This window comes from Echiichthys vipera, assembly GCF_963691815.1.
Source record: "Echiichthys vipera genome assembly, chromosome: 11".
In the NCBI taxonomy this organism is placed as follows: Eukaryota; Metazoa; Chordata; class Actinopteri; order Perciformes; family Trachinidae; genus Echiichthys; species Echiichthys vipera.
The window spans coordinates 3,511,421-3,536,312 of NC_139836.1; the positions used below are offsets into that span (position 1 = coordinate 3,511,421).

At 38.4% G+C, this 24,892-nt stretch overlaps 3 protein-coding genes across 3 annotated transcripts in view; 2 read left to right on the top strand and 1 right to left on the bottom strand.

Moving 5' to 3' along the window:
* ncoa4 (nuclear receptor coactivator 4) overlaps nt 1–9,213 on the bottom strand; it is an 18,704-nt gene extending 9,491 nt beyond the window's left edge. The window contains exons 1-3 of the mRNA XM_083923186.1: nt 9,088–9,213; nt 2,527–2,653; nt 255–316 (exon numbers count right to left, since the gene is read on the bottom strand). Of these exons, the coding sequence (XP_083779312.1) occupies nt 255–316; nt 2,527–2,653; nt 9,088–9,122 (224 nt within the window). The 5' untranslated portion in view covers nt 9,123–9,213. The remainder of the gene's footprint in view (nt 1–254; nt 317–2,526; nt 2,654–9,087) is intronic.
* Nucleotides 9,214–9,729: 516 nt separating this feature from the next.
* yipf3 (Yip1 domain family, member 3) lies at nt 9,730–16,419 on the top strand. The gene is made up of 9 exons (XM_083923078.1): nt 9,730–9,961; nt 12,987–13,196; nt 13,442–13,548; nt 13,626–13,671; nt 13,870–13,962; nt 14,060–14,191; nt 15,587–15,700; nt 15,787–15,910; nt 16,112–16,419. The coding sequence occupies exons 1-9, from the start codon at nt 9,890–9,892 to the stop codon at nt 16,231–16,233; spliced, it is 1,020 nt and encodes a 339-aa protein (XP_083779204.1). The 5' UTR covers nt 9,730–9,889; the 3' UTR covers nt 16,234–16,419.
* A 1,452-nt stretch (nt 16,420–17,871) lies between these two features.
* On the top strand, nt 17,872–19,962 carry dnph1 (2'-deoxynucleoside 5'-phosphate N-hydrolase 1; the record flags this gene model as incomplete). The annotated part of the gene is made up of 4 exons (XM_083923187.1): nt 17,872–18,007; nt 18,398–18,469; nt 18,758–18,868; nt 19,844–19,962. The coding sequence occupies 4 exons, from the start codon at nt 17,872–17,874 to the stop codon at nt 19,960–19,962; spliced, it is 438 nt and encodes a 145-aa protein (XP_083779313.1).
* Nucleotides 19,963–24,892: the final 4,930 nt, after the last annotated feature.

The window sequence follows — 24,892 nt, forward strand, 5'->3', positions numbered from 1 at the left end:
ATGGTTTTAACGTCCTGATTCATCTTTGTGTGAACCAGAGTGGTCAAAAGGACGATAACACCGCTGAATTAGCCGTGTATATCTATCTTTATATCTCCACTGGAGCTGCTGGAGCTGCTGGTCGTCCACATTAACATCAATGTTGTCCAAACTTCAGTCCTTCACAATAAAAGCCCATGCTTTAACAGCTTCAAAATAAAGCGTAAAGTCTTCTTAATTTACATTTTTAATCAGTAACATTAAGCTGGATTTACCTGAAGACGCTCAGAGAGGTGGAGCAGAGAGACCGCAGTAGAATCCAGGACACGACAGTGAACTATATCAGACCGCAGTAGAGTCCAGGACACGACAGTGAACTCTATCAGACCGCAGTAGAGTCCAGGACACGACAGTGAACTATATCAGACCGCAGTAGAGTCCAGGACACGACAGTGAACTATATCAGACCGCAGTAGAGTCCAGGACACGACAGTGAACTATATCAGACCGCAGTAGAGTCCAGGACACGACAGTGAACTATATCAGACCGCCGTAGAGTCCAGGACACGACAGTGAACTCTATCAGACCGCAGTAGAGTCCAGGACACGACAGTGAACTATATCAGACCGCAGTAGAGTCCAGGACACGACAGTGAACTATATCAGACCGCAGTAGAGTCCAGGACACGACAGTGAACTATATCAGACCGCAGTAGAGTCCAGGACACGACAGTGAACTATATCAGACCGCAGTAGAGTCCAGGACACGACAGTGAACTATATCAGACCGCAGTAGAGTCCAGGACACGACAGTGAACTATATCAGACCGCAGTAGAGTCCAGGACACGACAGTGAACTATATCAGACCGCAGTAGAGTCCAGGACACGACAGTGAACTATATCAGACCGCAGTAGAGTCCAGGACACGACAGTGAACTCTATCAGACCGCACTAGAGTCCAGGACACGACAGTGAGCTATATCAGACCGCCGTAGAGTCCAGGACACGACAGTGAACTATATCAGACCGCAGTAGAGTCCAGGACACGACAGTGAACTATATCAGACCGCAGTAGAGTCCAGGACACGACAGTGAACTATATCAGACCGCAGTAGAGTCCAGGACACGACAGTGAACTATATCAGACCGCCGTAGAGTCCAGGACACGACAGTGAACTATATCAGACCGCAGTAGAGTCCAGGACACGACAGTGAACTATATCAGACTGCAGTAGAGTCCAGGACACGACAGTGAACTATATCAGACTGCAGTAGAGTCCAGGACACGACAGTGAACTATATCAGACCGCAGTAGAGTCCAGGACACGACAGTGAACTATATCAGACCGCACTAGAGTCCAGGACACGACAGTGAGCTATATCAGACCGCCGTAGAGTCCAGGACACGACAGTGAACTATATCAGACCGCAGTAGAGTCCAGGACACGACAGTGAACTCTATCAGACCGCAGTAGAGTCCAGGACACGACAGTGAACTATATCAGACCGCAGTAGAGTCCAGGACACGACAGTGAACTATATCAGACCGCAGTAGAGTCCAGGACACGACAGTGAACTATATCAGACCACAGTAGAGTCCAGGAGATGAAGCTGTTCTCAGTCCGTCTGTGATATGAACTCATCGCTCCCTCCCTCCACTCTTTTATATACTGACTCTACCACGCCCTGCTCTCTCTCGCTCTCTAGCGTTTTATATGCTGACTCGACCGCACACACACATACACACACACACACTGAGAGGTAACGTGACCTAACGTGTCGATGGTTAAATGCGTCTAAGTTGCGATTACCTTACAACCACAGGTGCAGGAACGAACAACGGGCGGGTTTAAGGTGTTCACACACACACACGCACACGCACACGCACACGCAGAGAGTGAGTCAGCAGGACTGTGTGATGAGGACAGACTGGGCGAAGGTCACCGATTGGTCGAACACGTTCACAGAGAGCTGCTGATTGGTGGATCTGTTTCTTATTGAGAAATCCTCTACAGTGAACCGACCAATCAGAGCAGAGTGTCTGATACTAATAATTACTTTTTTCTTAACTTATAAACAACATTTATACGATTTATTCTGTCTGAAAAGGAGCAGGAAGAAGCTTCCACGTATTTAATCCGACCCCTTTTTGCTGTAATCTGTATCTTTAATCCACTTTATGTACAATTTGTAAATCTAACTAAACAATAATCAATACTATAACATTTCATAAATAACATATAATATATATAAAGCAACATAAGATAATGTATAGGCCTGCATATAAACATCCTTAATAGCACATCTTCATAAACAAATGGATATTGGACGTTTTATGCGTTCAACATGCCTCCCCAAGCTAATCTGTGTTAGCCGCGACAGGCTGTTAGCGCCTCTGCGGAAAATCTACGTTAATAATTGATACACGTTCATCTCGAAGACTTATTTGATGACCCGATTTGCCTAAAAAGACCCTTGGATGAGTTTACACCCGGAGTTTAACTTTAAGTAATTGTAGTGGAGCGGACGGACGGACCGGTCCTGACCTCTCTGGTGTTTTCTCTCAGCTGCTGCTCGGCCTTCATTACGCCGTTGATGGCGTCCTCCAGCTGATCCTGGGCCTGACAGCACTGCTTCAGCCCGCCCGCCGCTGCCGCCTCTGCTGACGGCATCCTGAGAATACAGGAAATAGGAAGAACAGGGTGTTAAATAAAAACATCTGATTGAAAGCAACTGCAGAGGGAACTAAGAGCAGATGACGGGCGGCGCGTCGGTGCATGAAGGTGTTTAAATGAAGGAATGTGGCGTTTTTACGGCGTTTTACAAAACATCAGCTGCAGATTTAAACTCAATAATCTTCTTTAATTTCCTCAAATAAACTCTTTGTGTTCAGTGAGTTTATTCTGAACCTTTCAGAAGGCGTTAATGATGTAATTCCCACTGATGGGGAAACCGTCACTTCTGTTTTCTTCACTATTGCTGCACTCTCTCTTTCTCTACCTCTCTTTCTCTCTCCCTCCCTCTTTCCATCCTTCACTTCTGCTTTTCTCTTTATTTCACACCGATTTGATGCTACTGTCGAATAAATGAAGCGTATACACGTCCATGTGAGTGACAGCACCAGGCTTGACGTAAACATTTATATAAAGGTGACACATTAACACAGATCTAAATGTAATTCATATTATTTATTAACAAACAAAGTGCATATGGTCCGATGTCCGATTCAGCTGATTAATCAAATATCAGAGTCGATATCAGTGCATCTCAACCACGAACGCATCCAGAGTTTCTCAATGGGGTCTCGGTACGGTTGCGTTGTCCGCACTGCGCTCACACCTGAACCCAACGAACTGCACAGGGGGGGGGGGGGGGGGGTCGAACTAGAGTCTGATTGAACCAAAGTTTTGAGCTTCTTTATTTGTTCAGTCGGGTTAAAAACAGAAAACAAACATCACTACAGGCTGCAGGCGGACCGCAGGGGTGAGTCCCGACCGCACGGGTGAGTCCTGACCGCACGGGTGAGTCCCGACCGCACGGCTGAGTCCCGACTGAAGGAGGATTTACTGCAGCTTCTGTTCATTGAGGCGTTTCTATTCTTCTGCTCACACGTGTCACTTAGTGGTCAGTCTTTGCATTCAGCCGGCTGCATTGTGCGCTCAGTGACTGGTCAGAGGGCTGGTGGGTCGCCGTGATCCACTGGGATTAAAACAGTCACACCACTGAACTATTTTCAGACACAAAACCGCCCTCGCTAACACAGAAACATCTGACGCACTGCTGCAGGGATGCTGGAGCACTGTGAGGACCAGAGTATTTCCAGAGAGACAGGATGGAGTACCTTCAGACTACAGGGGGGAGATACTGCCGGATACAGAGGAGCCTTTCCTGCAGAAAAACACCTCCAAACACCAGAGAGTACCTCCAGACACGGGGGCATGCTTCCAAACTAAATGGCCGTACTGCCACGTAGGGCTGCACGATACTGGAAAAAACTGACATTGCAATATATTCACAGGAATGTTTACTCTCAGGGGGTCCTAGAAGATACTTTTGTACATTTTAAAATAAAATGCATCAATTTGGTTGCTGGGTTCGCACACCAGGCCGAGGTACGTAAAGAACCGTGACCCCCACAACGAGGTACGTACCGACCCGTGACCTCCACACAGAGGTACGTACCGACCCGTGACCTCCACACAGAGGTACGTACCGACCCGTGACCTCCACACAGAGGTACGTACCGACCCGTGACCTCCACACAGAGGTACGTACCGACCCATGACCTCCACACAGAGGTACGTACCGACCCATGACCTCCACACAGAGGTACGTACCGACCCATGACCTCCACACCGAGGTATGTACCGACCCATGACCTCCACACCGAGGTATGTACCGACCCATGACCTCCACACAGAGGTACGTAAAGAACCGTGACCCCCACACCGAGGTATGTACCGATCCATGACCTCCACGCCGAGGTATGTACCGATCCATGACCTCCACGCCGAGGTACGTACCGACCCATGACCTCCACACTGAGGTGCGTAACAGACTGTGACACCCAGGTTTAAGCACTCAAATACCTTTTAAATTTAATTTCTATCTTCTAAAGAGCCTGAGAAATTAATGATTTAGTAGACGTCAACATTTCTGTTGAATTAGGAGGATATTTTAAAACCACCCACAGGTTTGAAAGCGCTTTAGGCCTAAATGGGTTCAAAGTAGTCTTTTATTTTGAAATTGCACTCCAGTCAACGACACTGACGGTTGCCATGGGAGCTGCTCTGAAACGATTTCACATTGCGATCATTTTTGTCTGTGTTGGTGGAGGTAGGAGTGGGCGTGGCCTTGGGGTGCGGCGCTGCTTCGCTATCAGCTGTAAACAGCCCGTCAGCTGTAGAGCGAAGGAGCAGCTGATAGACCAAACGTGACCTTTGACCTCTGCGTTTACGTCTCCGGCTGACAGAGAGTTTATACTTCCAAACACAAAACAGTCACAAGCTGCAAACAGGGGTCGTGCACCTTTACCAGACAAACTCAAGCACGTTCAAGGTCCATTTTCATGCTTTTCCAGCACTTTACAGCTGCGGTGAATTACATATTTCCACAAATACATATTAAAAATCATTATTTCACTTTTTAATCACATAAAAAGATGAAATAAACAACTCAAATAGTGTTTAGTATCATCAGAAGGACAAGTACTTCCATTAAATTCCTGTTCTTTAGCCATTTGTTGCATTTTCGAGCACTTTATCCAAAATTTAAGCTCTTTTCAAACCTTGAAAACCACAAAATTCAAGCATTTTCAAGGATTTCAAGCACCTGTACGAACCCTGTGCAAAGATTAAGTTGATTAATCGTTCGACAGAAAATTAACTGGCAACTTTTGGTAAATTATAGTATTACACAGACTATATCTGGGTACATGTTACTGCACTATAAGTATATGATAACTTAAGTTTGTAGATATGTTGCAGATTCAGATTAATAATTTACAAAATTAACAAAAAAAATGTGAATTTATTATTATGGATAACAATACAGCGGCTTACCTGGTACATTGCTACCCAGCAGTACAGTTTATAATCCAAAAAAATGCTACATTAAAGAAATTAGCATATGAATACATAAATAATTACAGTTAAATAATGTAATATACATTATTCTGGCTGTTTTATATATTTTTTTACTTCCTCCACCGATTAATTTTAGCATCTTAACATGAGTATTTCTATTTTCTGATACTTTCTACTTAAACTCTGGGTAAATTTTAGACTTTTTACTGCACTATATTTATCTGATAACTTGAGTTTATTGCAGATTCAGATTAATAATGTAAAATATTAACCAAAAAATGTGGATTTATTATTATGGATAACAATACGAACAACTTCCCTGGTCCATTGCTACCCAGCAGTACAGTACATAAAGTCCAAAAAACTGCAAAATTAAATTACGTTGCATATGAATGCATAAATAAGACATTTTTCTGGCTTTTCTTCATATCTTTTTACTTTTAATGTAAACTTACACAGAGTATTTAAGCTGTGGTATTATTACTTTTTCTGAACCAGTGTCGTCTTTTAAATCACTTCTCAAAACTAATTTTTATAGACTTTCCTTAATCCTTCTTTTTTATCTTTCTTTGCAAGAACCTAAAGCTAATAATAATTTCCTTTGTCCATTAATAATGAACTTTTTTCTTTGCAATGATGTGTAAATATGGTTTTGTTCTACCCTACTGCATTTCACTATGATTAATATTATTAATTGTTTTGTTTATGCTGTGTATATATATATATATATATATATATATATATATATATATATATATATATATATATATATATATATATATATATATATATATATATATATATATACATATATATATATATATATATGTATATATATATATATATATATATATATATATATATATATATATATATATATATATATATATATATATATATATATATATATATATATATATATATATATATATATATATATATATATATATATATATATATATATATATATATATATATATATATATATATATATATATATATATATACATATGTGTGTGTGTGTGTGTTTTGATTTGTGCAGTCAAAGCACTTTGCAAACTGCTTTTTTATTATTATTTCTTAAACAACAAAGAAAAACAGGATACACAGGAAGTAAGAAAACCTATAGTACTAGGTACTAAGTGGAGAAGGGGCAGGAGTTAATAAGCTAATACTTCTTCCTGCTTCTTTACAAACATACAAAGGGTTTTTAATGACTCGTGCTTTAAGTGTAATATAGTTTTCACATGTTTGAAATAAAGCGTTCATTCACTTTTAGATTGTTTCACCCAGAGTTTAAATAAAGAACAATAATAGTCACAGTTTATAATCAATAGCTCCTTTAACAGAGCCCTGTGGAGGCTAAGTGGCAGCTACAGTAATCTCTAATAAATCTGTTATCATACCTCATGTTTCTGACTCAGTGAAGGTAAAAAAACAAAACAAAAAAAAACATAAAATAAAAAAAAAGATCCGTGAAAACTACGCGTCTTCCGCTCCGAGTTCCCCCGTGATGATGCAACGCAACCCGGCTATTGTTCCCTTTCTGTCCCCCCTGCGGCCGGAGCTCAGAGGAATGAGGAAGCTGCGCTCTGAGTGTCCGCCATCACCGCCTCTCTGCCCGCACACGTACTCTCTCACACCGGGGGGAGGGGGGCCCTGCAGAGGGGGGCCGGAGGACCCCGTGAACCGCTCCTCTGTTATCACCACAGCCATAAACACCCAAATTACACTTATTAGTGATTAACTAGGATGTGACAGGCCGGTGTGCGTGCAGCTGATAACCCGGTGTCTGATTAACCCAGAGGCAACGTGACACGCAGCTGTCTCGGCCAGACTGCGTTCAAAAACACGGGGTGTTTGTGTTTGCTCGTGTTTGTTGGACAGAGTGCACAGCTGACAGAAAAACTGCACACTTTCCCAGAATACCAAAGGTCAACAAGTCAATTCGGCTGGTAGATAATCCACCCAGGAGCACTTTATTATAATAATATAATAAAATATCTACTTTTTTTTAACTAGAGTGAGACACTGAGGAGATGCATTTACTGTCGTGCAGCAATATTTAGAGCACACCACTTAAAAAACAACAACTTTATAAGTATATTATCAATTATTTTGTCTTTTTATGATTATTTTATTTACTTGAAACATTTTATTTACTCGCTTTGTATGTTTATCTACTTCTTCTGTCCCTTTATTTGAGACTATATGCATTTTATTTGTATTATAGTACATAAAATATGCTTTCTTGGTTTCCTTTGCATGTCTGTTTTTTAATTAATGTCTCTTTGGTGTAAAGTTCGTGTTTTGTTTTGTTTTTAAAATAAAAAGAGGAAAGAGGAAAGTGACAGTTTCACACCATGAATCATGAGAAACAGTGAAAGTTTATTGCTCATCCTACTTTACTCATCAAAACAAATCATGTCAGGCTTTTAGAAAAAAAAAGTATCTTTTTAAGTTGCAATTTCCCAGCTTGAGAGCAATACAGTTTCTATTCTTTTCTACATTAAGTTTCATTTCTATTTCTTTTGGTTTCAAAGTGAAAGAAGACTTCAGGGACTCGGTAATCACAGAAAATGGCGAAATAAATACTATTTTTCCTTCGTGCTTGATATTTTGAATATGCATTATTTTGTATTTATGTCACAAATAAGATCTAGACTGGATTTGTGTCATTGTGGATTTCTGAAATGTTATTTTTGACTAGGAAGAGTTGAATTACATATATCTGCAATGCATATCCAGTCTAGATATTACATGTTAAAACCTCTTGCCATAGTTATGAATATGCAGAATTGAAGAGTGGTTACTAGTAATGTGTACAGTCATTAAACACTCATTTTAAACCATGTAAAACCTTACAAATGTACGATAATCGCTTAAATTGTAGTTTTTTGGAGGGAGTTTGGTTATAGACGCTTACAATACAATTACAGGGTAAAAAATAAACAATAAACAACTTTAAAACTAATGTGAAGGGATGATTAAGACATTTTAACTACAAAAAAACCTAATATATCATCAAAGTTTGTCTATTTCCTTACGTTTTGTCACCAACCAGAGGAGGTGAATTACATATATCTGCAACACAAATCAAGTCTAACTTTTAAATGTTAAAACTTTCCATGGTTATGAATATGCCGAATAGAAGAGTAGTTACTAGTTAAGTGTACAGTCATTAAAAACAAATTTTACACCACGTAAAACCTTAAAAAAGTAACATAAACGCTTAAATGGTAGTTTTTTTGGAGGGAGTTTGGTTTTAGATGCTTACAACACATAAACACAAGTACCGGTTAACAAAACAACCCTTTAAAACTCATGTGATGGGATGATTAAGACATTATTAACTACAAAAATACCTTATATATCATCAAAACTGGTCTATTTTCTTAGGTTTTGTCAGCAGCCGGAGGTCATCGCGTGTTTTTAGCTAAAGTAGCTAGGTTAGCCTAGCATGTCTCGCCCGTTAGATGTTAAAAACAGCCGTTATTCTGAGCTCGAGACGGTTGAACTCACCTCGCTCCTTTGCTCTGGACTCGTTTGGATGTCATGAATAATCCGAGTTTGTTCGCAGACGCGTTTAAATAAAGAAAAAGGGATCCGGAAAGAGCCGGTGTTCCCACCAGCTGCGACCCACCAATGTCACGATTACGTCAAGGAAAAAAAAAACTTGCAGGGGCGGTGAAGTGTCGCGAGAACTGATAGCAACATCACGTTAGAGTCAGACAAGGAGCGAGACTGCCCTCTGCTGTTGTTGCCGTGGTTACTGCGACACCTCTGTTCAGTAATGCGTTCATTAAAAAAAAAAAAAAAAAATTATTGTTTCTTATTGATGCTTCTTCAATGTTTGCTATCCACTTTGCTGCTGTATAGAGGACATTTGCCCTTTGTGGGAAAAATAAAGGATTATGTTATCTTATCTTATATAATTCACCTTTTTTGTTTTGTTTTGAGGAATATTAGAACAGAATTTGGAGAATTTGGATTTATGTTTTTATCATGTTTTTTATCATAGACTGTATATTATTATTATTATTTTATTAATAATAACAATAATAATAATGTATATGTGTTTTTATCAATACAAAGAACGAAAATCTCGCGACATTTCGTCTTCCACGTCGCCTGAGCCTCGATGACGTCATCACGTCCCCCCGCGTAGCTTCAGTAATGTAGAGTTAGACCAAAACATCGGAGTTTTCATCGGTTCTGTGTAAAATAAAGCGATAAAATAACCTTTATCGTTCACACACCGTCACCGGCCCGGGACAAACACGGTTAACTGTCGGTGAAGTGAACTGCTGCTGCCGCGGGAACAATGTCTGCGGGCTCCGGGAACAGAAACACGAACACGGAACCGTGGGGAAGCTTCGATGACAACCTCATCCAGGTGAGCTAACATGCTAGCTTAGCAGCTAACGTGCTAACTGAACAGCTAACAGGAGAACTAGTCACAAAGCTAACGTGCTACCCGACCAGTTTAACGGCCATGGTCCCAACTGGCTAGCTAAGATGCCAACAGGCTAGCTAAGATGCTAACAGGCTAGCGAACCTGTCAGACGCGTTGCAGAGCAGCTGGGCAGGTAAACATCCTGTAATCACACCCGAGTTATGCCACAGCCACTGGCGGAGGAAGGATTCAGAAGTACTCTCAGTTTATTCTAGTAAACAAGTATTCTCAGGTTATTCTAGTTAAAGTAAACAAGTACTCTCAGGTTATTCTAGTTAAAGTAAACAAGTATTCTGAGGTTATTCTAGTTAAAATAAACAAGTATTCTCATCTTAATCTCATAAAAGTAAACAAGTACTGTGAGCCACATGTTGTAAAAGTAAACAAGTATTCTCATTTTATTCTAGTTAAAGTAAACAAGTATTCTCATCTTATTCTAGTTAAAGTAAACAAGTATTCTCATCTTATTCTAGTTAAAGTAAACAAGTATTCTCATCTTATTCTAGTTAAAGTAAACAAGTATTCTCTTCTTATTCTAGTTAAAGTAAACAAGTATTCTCATCTTATTCTAGTTAAAGTAAACATGTATTCTCTTCTTATTCTAGTTAAAGTAAACAAGTATTCTCATCTTATTCTAGTTAAAGTAAACATGTATTCTCTTCTTATTCTAGTTAAAGTAAACAAGTATTCTCATCTTATTCTAGTTAAAGTAAACAAGTATTCTCTTCTTATTCTAGTTAAAGTAAACAAGTATTCTCATCTTATTCTAGTTAAAGTAAACAAGTATTCTCATCTTATTCTAGTTAAAGTAAACAAGTATTCTCTTCTTATTCTAGTTAAAGTAAACAAGTATTCTCTTCTTATTCTAGTTAAAGTAAACAAGTATTCTCTTCTTATTCTAGTTAAAGTAAACAAGTATTCTCATCTTATTCTAGTTAAAGTAAACAAGTATTCTCTTCTTATTCTAGTTAAAGTAAACAAGTATTCCCTTCTTATTCTAGTTTGAGTAAACAAGTATTCTCATCTTATTCTAGTTAAAGTAAACAAGTATTCTCAGGTTATTCTGGTTAAAGTAAACAAGTATTCTCAGGTTATTCTAGTTAAAGTAAACAAGTATTCTCTTCTTATTCTAGTTAAATTAAACAAGTATTCTGAGGTTATTCTAGTTAAAGTAAACAAGTATTCTCTTCTTATTCTAGTTAAAGTAAACAAGTATTCTCTTCTTATTCTAGTTAAAGTAAACAAGTATTCTCATCTTATTCTAGTTAAATTAAACAAGTACTCTCAGGTTATTCTAGTTAAAGTAAACAAGTATTCTCAGGTTATTCTAGTTAAAGTAAACAAGTATTCTCAGGTTATTCTAGTTAAAGTAAACAAGTATTCTCTTCTTATTCTAGTTAAAGTAAACAAGTATTCTCTTCTTATTCTAGTTAAATTAAACAAGTACTCTCAGGTTATTCTAGTTAAAGTAAACAAGTATTCTGAGGTTATTCTAGTTAAAGTAAACAAGTATTCTGAGGTTATTCTAGTTAAAGTAAACAAGTATTCTCATCTTATTCTAGTTAAAGTAAACAAGTATTCTGAGGTTATTCTAGTTAAAGTAAACAAGTATTCTCTTCTTATTCTAGTTAAATTAAACAAGTACTCTCAGGTTATTCTAGTTAAAGTAAACAAGTATTCTGAGGTTATTCTAGTTAAAGTAAACAAGTATTCTGAGGTTATTCTAGTTAAAGTAAACAAGTATTCTCTTCTTATTCTAGTTAAAGTAAACAAGTATTCTGAGGTTATTCTAGTTAAAGTAAACAAGTATTCTCTTCTTATTCTAGTTAAAGTAAACAAGTATTCTCAGGTTATTCTAGTTAAAGTAAACAAGTATTCTGAGGTTATTCTAGTTAAAGTAAACAAGTATTCTCATCTTATTCTAGTTAAAGTAAACAAGTATTCTCATCTTATTCTAGTTAAAGTAAACATGTATTCTCTTCTTATTCTAGTTAAAGTAAACAAGTATTCTCATCTTATTCTAGTTAAAGTAAACAAGTATTCTCTTCTTATTCTAGTTAAAGTAAACAAGTATTCTCTTCTTATTCTAGTTAAAGTAAACAAGTATTCTGAGGTTATTCTAGTTAAAGTAAACAAGTATTCTGAGGTTATTCTAGTTAAAGTAAACAAGTATTCTGAGGTTATTCTAGTTAAAGTAAACAAGTATTCTCAGGTTATTCTAGTTAAAGTAAACAAGTATTCTCAGGTTATTCTAGTTAAAATAAACAAGTATTCTCATCTTAATCTCATAAAAGTAAACAAGTATTCTCATCTTAATCTCATAAAAGTAAACAAGTATTCTCATCTTAATCTCATAAAAGTAAACAAGTATTCTCATCTTAATCTCATAAAAGTAAACAAGTATTGTGAGCCACATGTTGTAAAAGTAAACAAGTATTCTCATTTTATTTTAGTTAAAGTAAACAAGTATTCTCATCTTAATCTCATAAAAGTAAACAAGTATTGTGAGCCACATGTTGTAAAAGTAAACAAGTATTCTCATTTTATTTTAGTTAAAGTAAACAAGAATTTGGAGCTGATTCTACTTTTGTTCCCTCAATTTACATGATAGCAAATGTTACGAGTCTCAATTTTTAAAAAAAGAAACATTTATTGAACTTTAAAAAGGCGTCTCCAGCAACAAGGAGCGGCCTGTGGAGTCCTGTCTGTAAATAATGCCGGGGAAAAACTATCGGCGAACGCAGCAGCCCTCATCGGCCGATACCGATAAACGCAAATATTGACCGGCTGATGTATCGGTCTTTAACTAATTAGAGTTAACAAGTATTGTCAGCTTTATGTTGTTTAATATCTGCGTTGATTTTGAAACTATGACTTAATATAATCATTGGTTATTGTTCAAGTGTGTGTTTAAATGGCTGTTGACTCCGTGTGTACCTGTGTACCCTGTGTGTGTTGTGTTCAGGGCGGCGGCTCGGCGGTCATCGACATGGAGAACATGGACGACACGTCGGGCTCCAGCTTCGAGGACATGGGAGAGATGCACCAGAGGATGAAGGAGGAGGAGGAGGTCACCGCCGAGGCCGCTGCCACCGAGGACGACACCCCGGAGGATGGAGAGTTTCTGGGCATGAAGGGGATAAAGGGCCAGCTGGGCCGACAGGTGGCGGACGAGGTGAGTCCGGATCTGAGGTCAGAACAGTACAGGCTGACGAGAGGGGTTCTAGCTTTTTACACATTTTACAGCTAAAAACGTTTAAAAATTAGAAATAAAAACGCTGACGGAGGCGGAAACAGCAGTGAGATGACGTGTCGGAGGAAGCAGAATGTAAACTATTATAGTGAACGATTCGTTTACTTCCTTAATTTTAATGGTGGCTCAGTTTAACTCGGTCTCCCTCACCTGTGTGATGCGTTCAGGTGTGGCAGGCGGGGAAGCGTCAGGCCTCGAAAGCCTTCAACCTGTACGCCAACATCGACATCCTGAGGCCGTACTTTGACGTGGAGCCGGTGCAGGTCCGCAGCAGGTAGGAGCCTCCACTTCCTGTCTCATGCTCCGTCTGATGCTAACAGATGCTAACTGATGCTAACTGTCTCCTCTCAGGCTGATCGAGTCCATGATACCTGTCCGCATGATCAACTTCCCGCAGGTACACACTTCTCAGGGTTAACATTACACGCACACACACACACACACACACAAACACACACACACACACACACACACACACACACACACACACACACACACACACACAAACAAACACTGATCCTGGGTCATTTCAGTTAGAGATTTTCACAATAAGAGATGAGACATCCTTATGAAACAGTTTGTACTTCCTGTGTAGAAGATCGCAGGTGAGCTGTACGGTCCTCTGATGCTCGTCTTCACTCTGGTGGCGATCCTGCTGCACGGCATGAAGACGTCAGGCACCGTCATCGTGAGTACACACACGCACACACACACACACACCTGAAAACACCTACACGTCATTGGCTGTTACTGGTTGATTGCTGCTGTGTGTGTGTGTTTTACAGAGGGAGGGCACCCTGATGGGGACAGCTATAGGAACATGTTTTGGTTACTGGCTCGGTGTTTCCTCCTTCATCTACTTCCTGGCGTACCTGGTCAACGCTCAGATCACCATGCTGCAGATGCTCTCCCTGCTGGTCAGTGACAGTACTGCAACCACACACACACACACACACAGTAGTTCACATTAATGGGATATGTCTCCTGTTGTTTTCTTTAGGGATGTCACAAAAGCAGGAATTTATTAGTTGGTACCAATACAAGTGAAATTCCTCAATTCTTGATCCCCTACTCTAAGAGTGTATTGGTTATTCGTTGCTGTATTTTTTTTATACCTCCCTTGTGTTTTTCTAAGCTGCTGGAAATTCAATTTCCTTGCGGTAGTCATCCTAAAGGGATCAATAAAGAGAAGTCTAAGTCTACCCGATTTAAACAAAACGTGAATCCCATTTACCGTATTTCCTCAAAGGCCTTTATTTAAATCAACTACAGAAGGTGAGAGGCCTTCATTTGAAGCAGGCTCGTATTAGAGGAGGGCCTGGGGCGACTGTGGCTCAGTTGGTATAGCGAGTCGGCCAATGTCCGAAGGGTCGGCGGTTCGATCCCCGCCCTGCCCTACTTCTGTCATGGTCGTTGTGTTCTTGGGCGAGACACTTCACCCACCTTTCCTCACGTGAATGTGTCTGACTGCTGTATGTTTGAGGAGGTGGTCGGAGGGGCCGTAGGCGCTGATAAGCAACCACGCTTCCTTCAGTCTGCCCAAGGGCAGCTGTGACTACTACGTAGTTTACCACCACCGCCACCACCATGTACGTCTGTGTGAATGAATGGAACCTGGACTCTGTAAAGCGCCTTGAGCACTGAGAAAGACGCTAAATAAATCTAAGCCATAATAAAAATAATAATAATAATAATAAGATAAAAAGGAGGACAGTAATGGCAGAACTTTAGAAAGGACAGAAGACAGTTAAAGCACAGAGCGATTAAGGAAATCTGCTTAATTTTAAGGAATACAAAGACATCAGCACGGTCTTAAATAAGGTAGAGTGTGTGCATCCACGAGACTGCTACAAGTGGACTGTGTAGTTTAATGTTATCGTTTGTCTCCAGGAAATATCTGAAATCATTCAAACCTTTTAAAGTGTATTTTAACAAAGCTTTCCCTCTTTTTTCCGGTTTAACCCTCTGAACCTCGAACCCAACAGCCGGTTTGAAAAGCGTGTTTTTTCTTTGAGGAATTAAATCGGATCACACAATTTATCAGTTTAGTCAAAAACTGTAAAAACAGACCTAATCGTCAGCTTTCCTTGAATGCAAACGTTCCCAATTTTAAGCTTAAAACAGTGATATTTCAACAAAATCTCTTTATACTACAGTTCCCATGATGCTTTGAGGTGTAAACAGGAAGTGTACTGTTGCCATAGATTGTGTTTTTAGCCTCTATCTGTTTACTGAATCAGCTGAACCATCATTAGGTTATTTTGATATTTAAGACTGAAAAAGTGACATTACTTCCTGTCTCCTGTCGTCAGGGTTACGGTCTGTTTGGTCACTGCGTCGTCCTCTTCATCACCTACAACATCCACTTCCACTTCCTGTTCTACGCGCTCTGGCTGCTGTGCGGAGGACTGTCCACTCTGCGCATGGTGAGGACTCCGTTTCCCATCAGCCCCTTCTGTCGTCCCCCGGCTGTTTGTGCGCTCACCTGGTCGTCTGTGTTTCTCCCTCTCAGGTAGCGGCTCTGCTGTCTCGTACGGTGGGTCAAACTCCACGTCTGCTCCTCTGCGGGACTCTGTCCGCGCTCCACATGCTCTTCCTGCTCTACCTTCACTTCGCCTACCACAAGATCGTAGAAGGTCAGACGCAAACATCGTTATTGACATTATTTTAATAACAACACAACATTTACTGGGTTCATCTGCTTTGACGCCGCACTTCGATATTCAAACATTAAATAAGTAATGATGTGTGAGCCGCCGTGGTTCAGGCTCACATTGGGCTTAGACAGGAACTATTATGGGTCATGTGACTGAGACTTCCTGTCGTTGTGGTTTCAGGGCTGCTGGACTCTCTGGAAGGACCCAACATGGTTCCCATGCAGCGAGTGGCCCGAGACGTGCCTGAACTGACACCGAATTCCACAATGAGGAGCCTGTCGCCCCTGCTGATGACCCACTGAGACCCCCCAACACACACGCACACACACACACACACACACACACACGGAAACATCTCTTCATGTTAAAGTCTTTCAGTTCCTCTGTTTGTACATTTTTTTATTCTTTCCGTCTGTGATATTTTATGTTCATGTTCAGATGTATTTATCGTTTCTGTACAGAGACTCTATTAAACTTTTAACACATCAGCTGTTTGTTTTCCTATCGTTCACATTAAAGCACAACTTTATACACAAATGTGTGTGTAACATACACCACTATGTTTATTTACTTTTCTAATTAAAACAAAGATGATAGTAGGCCAGTAAGTAAGTCTTTAAAACACTCTTTTAATAAACTCTGGCTTCACTAACTACGTTGTTGCTGATTTGTTTAGTCTTCTCATGCTGCTGCAGAGGTTTGCTGTTATTTTCAGCAGAATTAGTGGTTAAAAAAGACTTTTGAAGGCCTTTGAACTAACAGTCGCCTGTTAGCGACTCTACTGGATTTCTCCGTTAATAGTTCATACAGGAAAAAAACTGTCTGGATGCATATTTGATGTATGTAAGTGCTAAAAAAGACCATGGGATGATGTAAAACGACGATTTACTAATATAACTTAAACTTAAAGTTAAATAAATGATGATTTACTAATATAACAGTTACATAAATGATGATTTACTAATATAACAGTTACATAAATGATGATTTACTGATATAACAGTTAAATAAATGATGATTTACTACTAAAACAGTTAAATAAATGATGATTTACTGATAAAACAGTTAAATAAATGATGATTTACTAATATAACAGTTACATAAATGATGATTTACTACTAAAACAGTTAAATAAATGATGATTTACTGATAAAACAGTTAAATAAATGATGATTTACTGATAAAACAGTTAAATAAATGATGATTTACTAATATAACAGTTAAATAAATGATGATTTACTAATATAACAGTTAAATAAATGATGATTTACTGATAAAACAGTTAAATAAATGATGATTTACTAATATAACAGTTACATAAATGATGATTTACTACTAAAACAGTTAAATAAATGATGATTTACTGATAAAACAGTTAAATAAATGATGATTTACTAATAAAACAGTTAAATAAATGATGATTTACTAATATAACAGTTAAATAAATGATGATTTACTGATATAAATGTTACATAAATGATGATTTACTAATATAACAGTTACATAAATGATGATTTACTAATAAAACAGTAAAGTCAGCAGTGATAATTGGCTGTTTAGGGAAAATAAACAAGACAACAAACAGGTTATTCTTGAATAAGGCGAGTTTCTTTGGTTATGAGCTGCATCCGGGTAACTGACCTGAGGAAGCCCCGCCCCCAGTCTGCACCAATCAGGAGCCGAGGAGTTCAGACGGCTGGGATTCAGCCAATCAGAGAGGAGCAGGAAGAAGAATCCGTTTACAGGGAGTCACGCACATGTGACGTCACCGCGCAGAGCCTCGTTTACATCCAGCGCGGGAAGCTGCAGGTAGAGGTGGCTCAGACACACACACAGACACACGGAGACACACACACACACACAGACACACACACACACACACACGGACACACAGACACACAGACACACACACACGCGGACACACACGCGGTAGAAGCAGCATGAAGGTGTATTTCTGCGGGAGCATCCGCGGCGGCAGAGATGACGTGCACGTGTACCAGAGGATCGTGCACAAGCTGCAGAGCTACGGGACCGTGCTCACCGAGCACGTGAGCTGCAGCACGCTCACCGAGAAAGGTGAGACGCAGACACACACACACACACACACACACACACACACACACAGAATAGAATAATAATTTACTTAACATGGTGTCATAAAAAACAATAAATCTGTAAAATAAGTTGATAAAATATAAAGAGAAATAAATAAAAGAATATAATTTAATAAAATGTGATACAAATACATTTGATTATGTCAAAATAAATACTAAGCAAAATACACAGACATCAATTAATATGCAAAAATAGTAATACATGAAAATAAATACATAAAATATTTATTTAAAATTAATTTATTCAACTTATATTATTACATTCTCTTTATATTCACACATTAAGTGTGTATGTATGTGTGTGTGTGTGTGTGTGTGTGTGTGTCATAACTGAGCTGCTGTGATTGGACAGGAGAAGACGCCGCCGTCGTGGGGGACCGAACCATCCACGACCGAGACGTGGACTGGCTGCGACAGTCTGACGGTGAAACAATGAATCAATTAACGGATCTGTGTTTGTGACCTCTGACCTTTGACTTGTGTGTGTGTGACCTCTGACCTGCGTGTGTGACCTCTGACCTTTGACTTGTGCGTGTGTGACCTTTGACGTGTGTGAGACCTTTGACCTGTGTGTGTGACCTTTGACCTGTGTGTGTGTTAGTGTGCGTGTTTGTGTGTGACCTTTGACCTGTGTGTGTGTTAGTGTGCGTGTTTGTGTGTGACCTCTGACCTGTGTGTGTGTGTGACCTCTTACCTTTGTGTGTGTGTGCAGTGATCGTGGCGGAGGTGACGCAGCCGTCTCTGGGCGTTGGGTACGAGCTCGGCCGAGCCGTCGACATGAAGAAGAAAATCTTCTGTCTGTTCCGGCCGTCGTCAGGACGACGTGAGGACACTTCCTGTCTCCTTGCTTCCTTCCCTAACCCGACACTCACATCCTATTTCCTTAACTCGTCTCCTCGTTTCCTTCATTCCCTCGTTTCCTCGTCTTATTCTGACAAAAATTCTGCACTCAAGTACATTAAAGAACTAATAAAAACTTTTATTTTGAAAGGTAAAAAGCAGTAAAAACAATCAGATATTGGAAAATAAGTATGATTTATTTAAATTGTCACTTAATTATTGGGACTAAACTTTATTTTTTATTATTATTTATCATATTTTTTTAGCTTTAACAGCTCTGTATTAATAATTTACATTTATAAAACAATAACCTTTTATATTATAAAGTCTCTCTGAGAAGAAATGTTTTAGATATAAATGATATTTTCCGACTTTTGTGACTGAATGGAAATGATACTATAATTAAATCATAATTAAAATGTTAATATTATTACTAATGATGCAGATTAAATAACAAAGACTGACAGTAAACACTAATGAAATTTAAACTCTGGATTATAAATGTATATTTAATCATTATAGAGTACATTAAAGAAGAAATAACGCTAATAAAAACCTTTATTTTGGAAGGTAAACAGCAGGAAAAACAGATTTATTTGGAAAATAAGTATATTTTATTTAAATTGTCACTTAATTATTGGGACTAAACTTTAACTTTGATTTTTTTATTATCATATTATATAAATATATATTTAATCATTATATAGTACATTAAAGAACAAATAACGCTAATAAAACCCTTTATTTTGAAGGGAAACAGCAGGAAAAACAAAGATTTTGTAAAATAAAAGTATTATTTATTTAAATTGTCACTAAATTATTGGGACTAAACTTTTTAAATTATTTATCATGTTATATAAATATATATTTAATTATGTATATATATTATTTGTTCATATGTATGTGTTTATAAACCTGAGTTTGTCGTCTTTGATATAAACGTCACTTCCTGTTTCAGGTCTGTCGGCGATGATCCGCGGCGCCGAGGACGGCGAGCGCTTCGTGGTGAGAGATTACAGCGAGGACGAGGTGGAGAAGGTTCTGGAAGAGTTCTTCAACGACCTGAAGGAACCTTGACAACTTTATTTACACTTTGTTCACGTCGGACAAAAGGAACGTTTTTATGTTTATGCTTTTATTCTGAAAACTACACTTCCTGTTTTTAAAGACAGAATCTAAATAAATGTGATTTATACATTTACTGTCGTTGAATCTGAGTGGTTTTAATCTGATTTAATAACATATATTTATACACTTTTGCTACTTTAAGTATATTTTTCTCCAGTACTTTTACTTTATTTAAGGTTTATTCAGTAAAACAGCAAAATTAAAATGCTTTAATACGAAAATTGGCCCATTTCATAGTGTTTTAATCTGATTTAATATATATATTTATACACATTTGTACTTTTAGTATATTTTTCTGGTAATACTCCAGTACTTCAGTAAAGTTTATATAGGAAAAAAGCAAAAGTAAAAAGCTTTAATACAGAAATTAGCCCATTTCAGAGTCTTTTAATCCGATTTAATATATTTATTTATCCACATTTGTACTTTTAGTATATTTTCTGGTAATACTCCAGTACTTCAGTAAAGTTTATTCAGGAAAAATGCAAAAGTATAACTCTTTAATATGCAAATTAGCCCATTTCAGAGTCTTTTAATATGATTTATTATTTATTTATACACTTTTCCTAATTTAAGTATATTTTTCTGGTAATACTTTTACTTTATTTAAGGTTTATTCCGTAAAACAGCAAAATTAAAATGATTTAATACACAAATTAGCCCATTTCAGGGTGTTTTAATTACAGAAACTTAAAGATCCTTTAAAGATTAAACCTTATTCATATATTATATTTATCTTAAACACTCAAGATAGGATCAAATGTTAGTGGCTCTCAGGGACGTGAGCCTTTAATCTGTAAAAATACATAATATTTAATAAGTTTATTGTGTGTTTTGTTTGTAAACACTAAAGTAACAGCTGTAAAATCAAGAGTGCAGTAAAAAAGTTAAATATTTCACTGAAATGTAGCGTTTTATTAGTTTAAAGTGTCATAGAAATGGAAATATTCAAGTTTAAGTACCTTTTACTGTGACTAAGCAGCGTACTTGATTAAATGCACTAAAGCGCTGTAAATATTTATTAATATTTAAATTTATAAACATCCACAGCTGCTCAAAACAATAAAGGAAATACAAAATACAAAACAAAACAAAAAAATTCTACAAATTCTGTGGGGTTTTCAGTTTTAATTTAGTTATTATTTAATAATAATAATAATAATATATAATTCTAATATTTTAGTTTGGGTGTAAACGTGCTGTGGTTGAGGTCGTTGGTCGCCAGCAGGCGGCGCTGCAGCTCAGAGAGTGAAGCTCAGACTCAAAATGGCCTCAGAGCAGAGAGGGTCTGAACAGGGCTGAACGGGGTCCTCAGGAACCTTAAAGAACCACAAAGGAACCTTAATGATCCGTCAAATTCAGGTTCTTCATCCTGACGAACGCCGAAGAGTGAAGCACCGTTAAAAACTCAATGAGCCGGCAAGGTTCCTTACAAACCCTCCAGAGACCCTGAAGATGAAGGACATCCGAGGGTTCTTTAAGGTTCCTGACAAACTCTCAAGAGACCCAGAAGGAACCTCAAATTGGAAGGACATTTGATGGTTCTTTAAGGTTCCTGACATACCCTCCAGAGACCCTGAAGAACCCTGAAGCTGAAGGACATCTAAAGGTTCTTAAGGTTCTTGATAAACCCCCCAGAGACCCTGAAGGACCACAAAGGAACCTTAATGATCCGTCTAACCCAGGTTCTTCAACCCAACAATCCCTGAAGAGTGAAGCACTGTAAAGAACCCAAATGAGCCGGCAAGCTTCATTATAAACTCTCCAGAGACCCTGAAGCTGAAGAACATCTGAGACTTCTTTAAGGTTCTCGACAACTCTCAAGAGAGCCTGAAGAACTTCAAAGAACCCTTAAATCTGAAGGACTGGAGGGTTCTTTCTTCTTCTTCCTTAAGTTTCCTGGCACTCTCATGAAATCCTGAAGGAACCTTGATTTTAAAGGACATCAGAGGGTTCTTTAAGGTTCCCGACAAACTCTCCCGAAACCTTGAAGGACCCTGAATCTGAAGAACATCTGAGGGTTCTTTAAGGTTCCTGACAAACTCTCCCGAAACCCTGAAGGAACCCTGAATCTGAAGAACATCTGAGACTTCTTAGAAGGTTCCTGAAAAACCCTCAAGAGACCACGAAGAACCCTGAAGATGAAGGACATCTGGGGGTTCTTTAAGGTTCCTCACAAACCCTCCAGAGACCCTGAAGAACCCTGAATCTGAAGGACATTTGATGGTTCTTTAAGGTTCCTGACAAACTCTCCCGAAACCTTGAAGGACCCTGAATCTGAAGAACATCTGAGACTTCTTAGAAGGTTCCTGACAAGCTTTCCAGAGAGCCCGAAGAACCCCAAAGAACCCTTGAATCTGAAGAACATCTGAGGGTTCTTTAAGGTTCCTGATAAACCCTCCTGAGACCCTGAAGCTGAAGAACCCTGAATCTGAAGGACATCTGAGGGTTCTTTAAGGTTCCTGTAAAACCGTATGGAGCCTAAAGAACCCAGGAGAACCGCTGAGGAACCCTGATACAGAGTCTCGAGGGTTCCTGACGGACGGCTTGGACCTGGTTGTCGGGCAGATAATCGACAAGTGGCGTGACATCATCAACAGCTGCCGAACACGAAAAAAAACAGTTAATTATTAATTAATTATAAATCATTCAGACCAGTTAGATCAATGTCAGCTGTTGCCAGGCAACAGGCCGCACAGACACACAGGTAATTATCACACTTCATTAACTCTGTGTGTGTGTGTGTGTGCATGTGTGTGTGTGTATGTGTGTGTGTGTGTGTGTGTGTGTGTGCGTGTGTGTGTGTGTGCGTGTGTGTGTGTGTGTGTGTGTGTGTGCGTGTGTGTGCGTGTGTGTGTCCCCTACAAAGTTTTATTTTCTTTACAAAACCATTAAAACATTTTCATCAACAGGAAGTGGGACCCTCCAAATTAAAATAAAAATAAAAAAGATTTTATTTGTTTTAAAATACACATTGTTTACAAAACTAAAACAAATAACACTAATAAAAAACTTTATTTTGAAAGGTAAACAGTAAATTTTGGAAAATATGTGAAATTAATATAAGATTTAATTTAAAATAAATGTACAAACACTTAACTATTGCGACTAAACCTTTACTTTGAAATGTTTTTATTATTATTTATCATATTATTTACGCTCTGTATTAACATTCATTTGTATTTACATTTATACAAACTAACCTACTTTTAGTTTTTAATAATCCAGATTTAATATTCATCACGTGGATTATTCAATAAATAATAATAATAGTTTAGTTTGTATAAATGTAAATACAAATTAATGTTAATACAGAGCTGAAAAATTATGATAAATAATAAAAACATATCAAAGTAAAAGTTTAATCACAATAATTTAAACGACGATTTAAATACATTTATTTTAAATTAAATCCTTTTATTTTCCAAAATCTGCTGTTTACCTTTTAATGTGGAGAGTTCTACTTCCTGTTGATAAAAAGCAAATTTTAAAAGTACATTTTTACCAACAGGAAGTAGAACTCTCCAAATTAAAATGCTAAAATAAATCAAATTGTATATAAATATAAATATAAAGTGAAAGATCGTGACGACTGAGCTCATTTAAAATATTTTATTTGTTTTAAAATATACATCGTTTACAAATTCAGAAAATAAAATCGTTAGTAGAGTTTTAACAGTCTCTTTTTTTTTTTTGTAGTTTTATTTCCAAACAGGAAGTGAAACAAACAATCAGACCGGAGGGAAGGGGGGGGGGGGCAGTTCAGCGGGGTCAGAGGTCAACGAGCTGAGAGTGAGTGACAGCACCGGCAGAGGAGGCGGGGTTACAATCAGAGTTCAGCGCCCGACGTCCGGCGCTTGTTCCTCGGGCTCCGCTGCGTCATTTGTCCTCAGGCGCGTCCACGTCCCCGGCGGCCATTTTGGAGGTTCCTCAACAGTTTGTGTTTTGAGAATAAAAAAACGCCTTTTTCCCTCCGATTGATTTTGTTTTTTAACGTTAGCTCGTTAGCCGGCTAACCAGCTACAAAGTCTGATTAGCACGCCAGCTAACACAGCCAGTGGGCTAATGCTAGCATTGGTGTAGCTAGCTTGCTAACACACGTTGACGTGAACGTCTGAAGAGACGGGTAAACTCTGGGGGGTTTTGAACAGAAGACACGTGAAGAAGACATGCGACAGTCATGTGATCGTCAAACAATCGTTGAACCCTCCCCCTGATGCATGCTGGGACACGGACGCTGACTTTAAACCGACCTCGGATCGGCGGGGAACCACACCGAACTGAGCTTTTATTGTGAAAATACATTTTTTACCCTTCATATAGGAGTTAACACGTCTTAACTAACGGCTTAATTAATGTAACTTACGTTTATTTATTAGTTTGACAAAGGGGGGCATTTCAGTTCCTTTCTTACCTTTCACAATAAAAGTCCTAGAGTGTGTAAGTGTTAACCTACTGTCGTATTCAGTGTCTATATTCATACAGACCACATTATATTTCATTATAGGTGATATTCTGGATCAGAAGGAGCTGTTTTATGCTAATATTTCCACCTAAATGAGTATTTTTTACACATTAACCCAATTAAAAACACACTTTTAAACCTATGCAGTGCAGGAAACGCTGGGATTATATTTAACCTTCTGAAACACATCAAATACATTCACCTTGCTCAAAACAATCTGTTTAATTAGGGCCTGAGCGCCGGCAGCGTCAGCGCGGGACCTTTTGTAACCCACAGTGATTATTATTAATGTTCTTTTACTACATTAATCGCCTTTTTGAGGGTTTTAACGTGTTTAAAAACTCCACAAAAGTGTCTAACGTGTCGAGTCTGGTGTGAATTTCGGTGTTTCATGGGTTTTGGTCATTTTGTAAT

Bases quoted from the DNA above. Each gene is read 5' to 3' on its own strand.
- yipf3 (XM_083923078.1), top strand. From the start codon at position 9,890: ATGTCTGCGGGCTCCGGGAACAGAAACACGAACACGGAACCGTGGGGA. The intron at 15,701-15,786 runs GTGAGGACTCCG...TCTCCCTCTCAG, and splicing joins GACTGTCCACTCTGCGCATG to GTAGCGGCTCTGCTGTCTCG. The intron at 15,911-16,111 runs GTCAGACGCAAA...TTGTGGTTTCAG, and splicing joins CTACCACAAGATCGTAGAAG to GGCTGCTGGACTCTCTGGAA.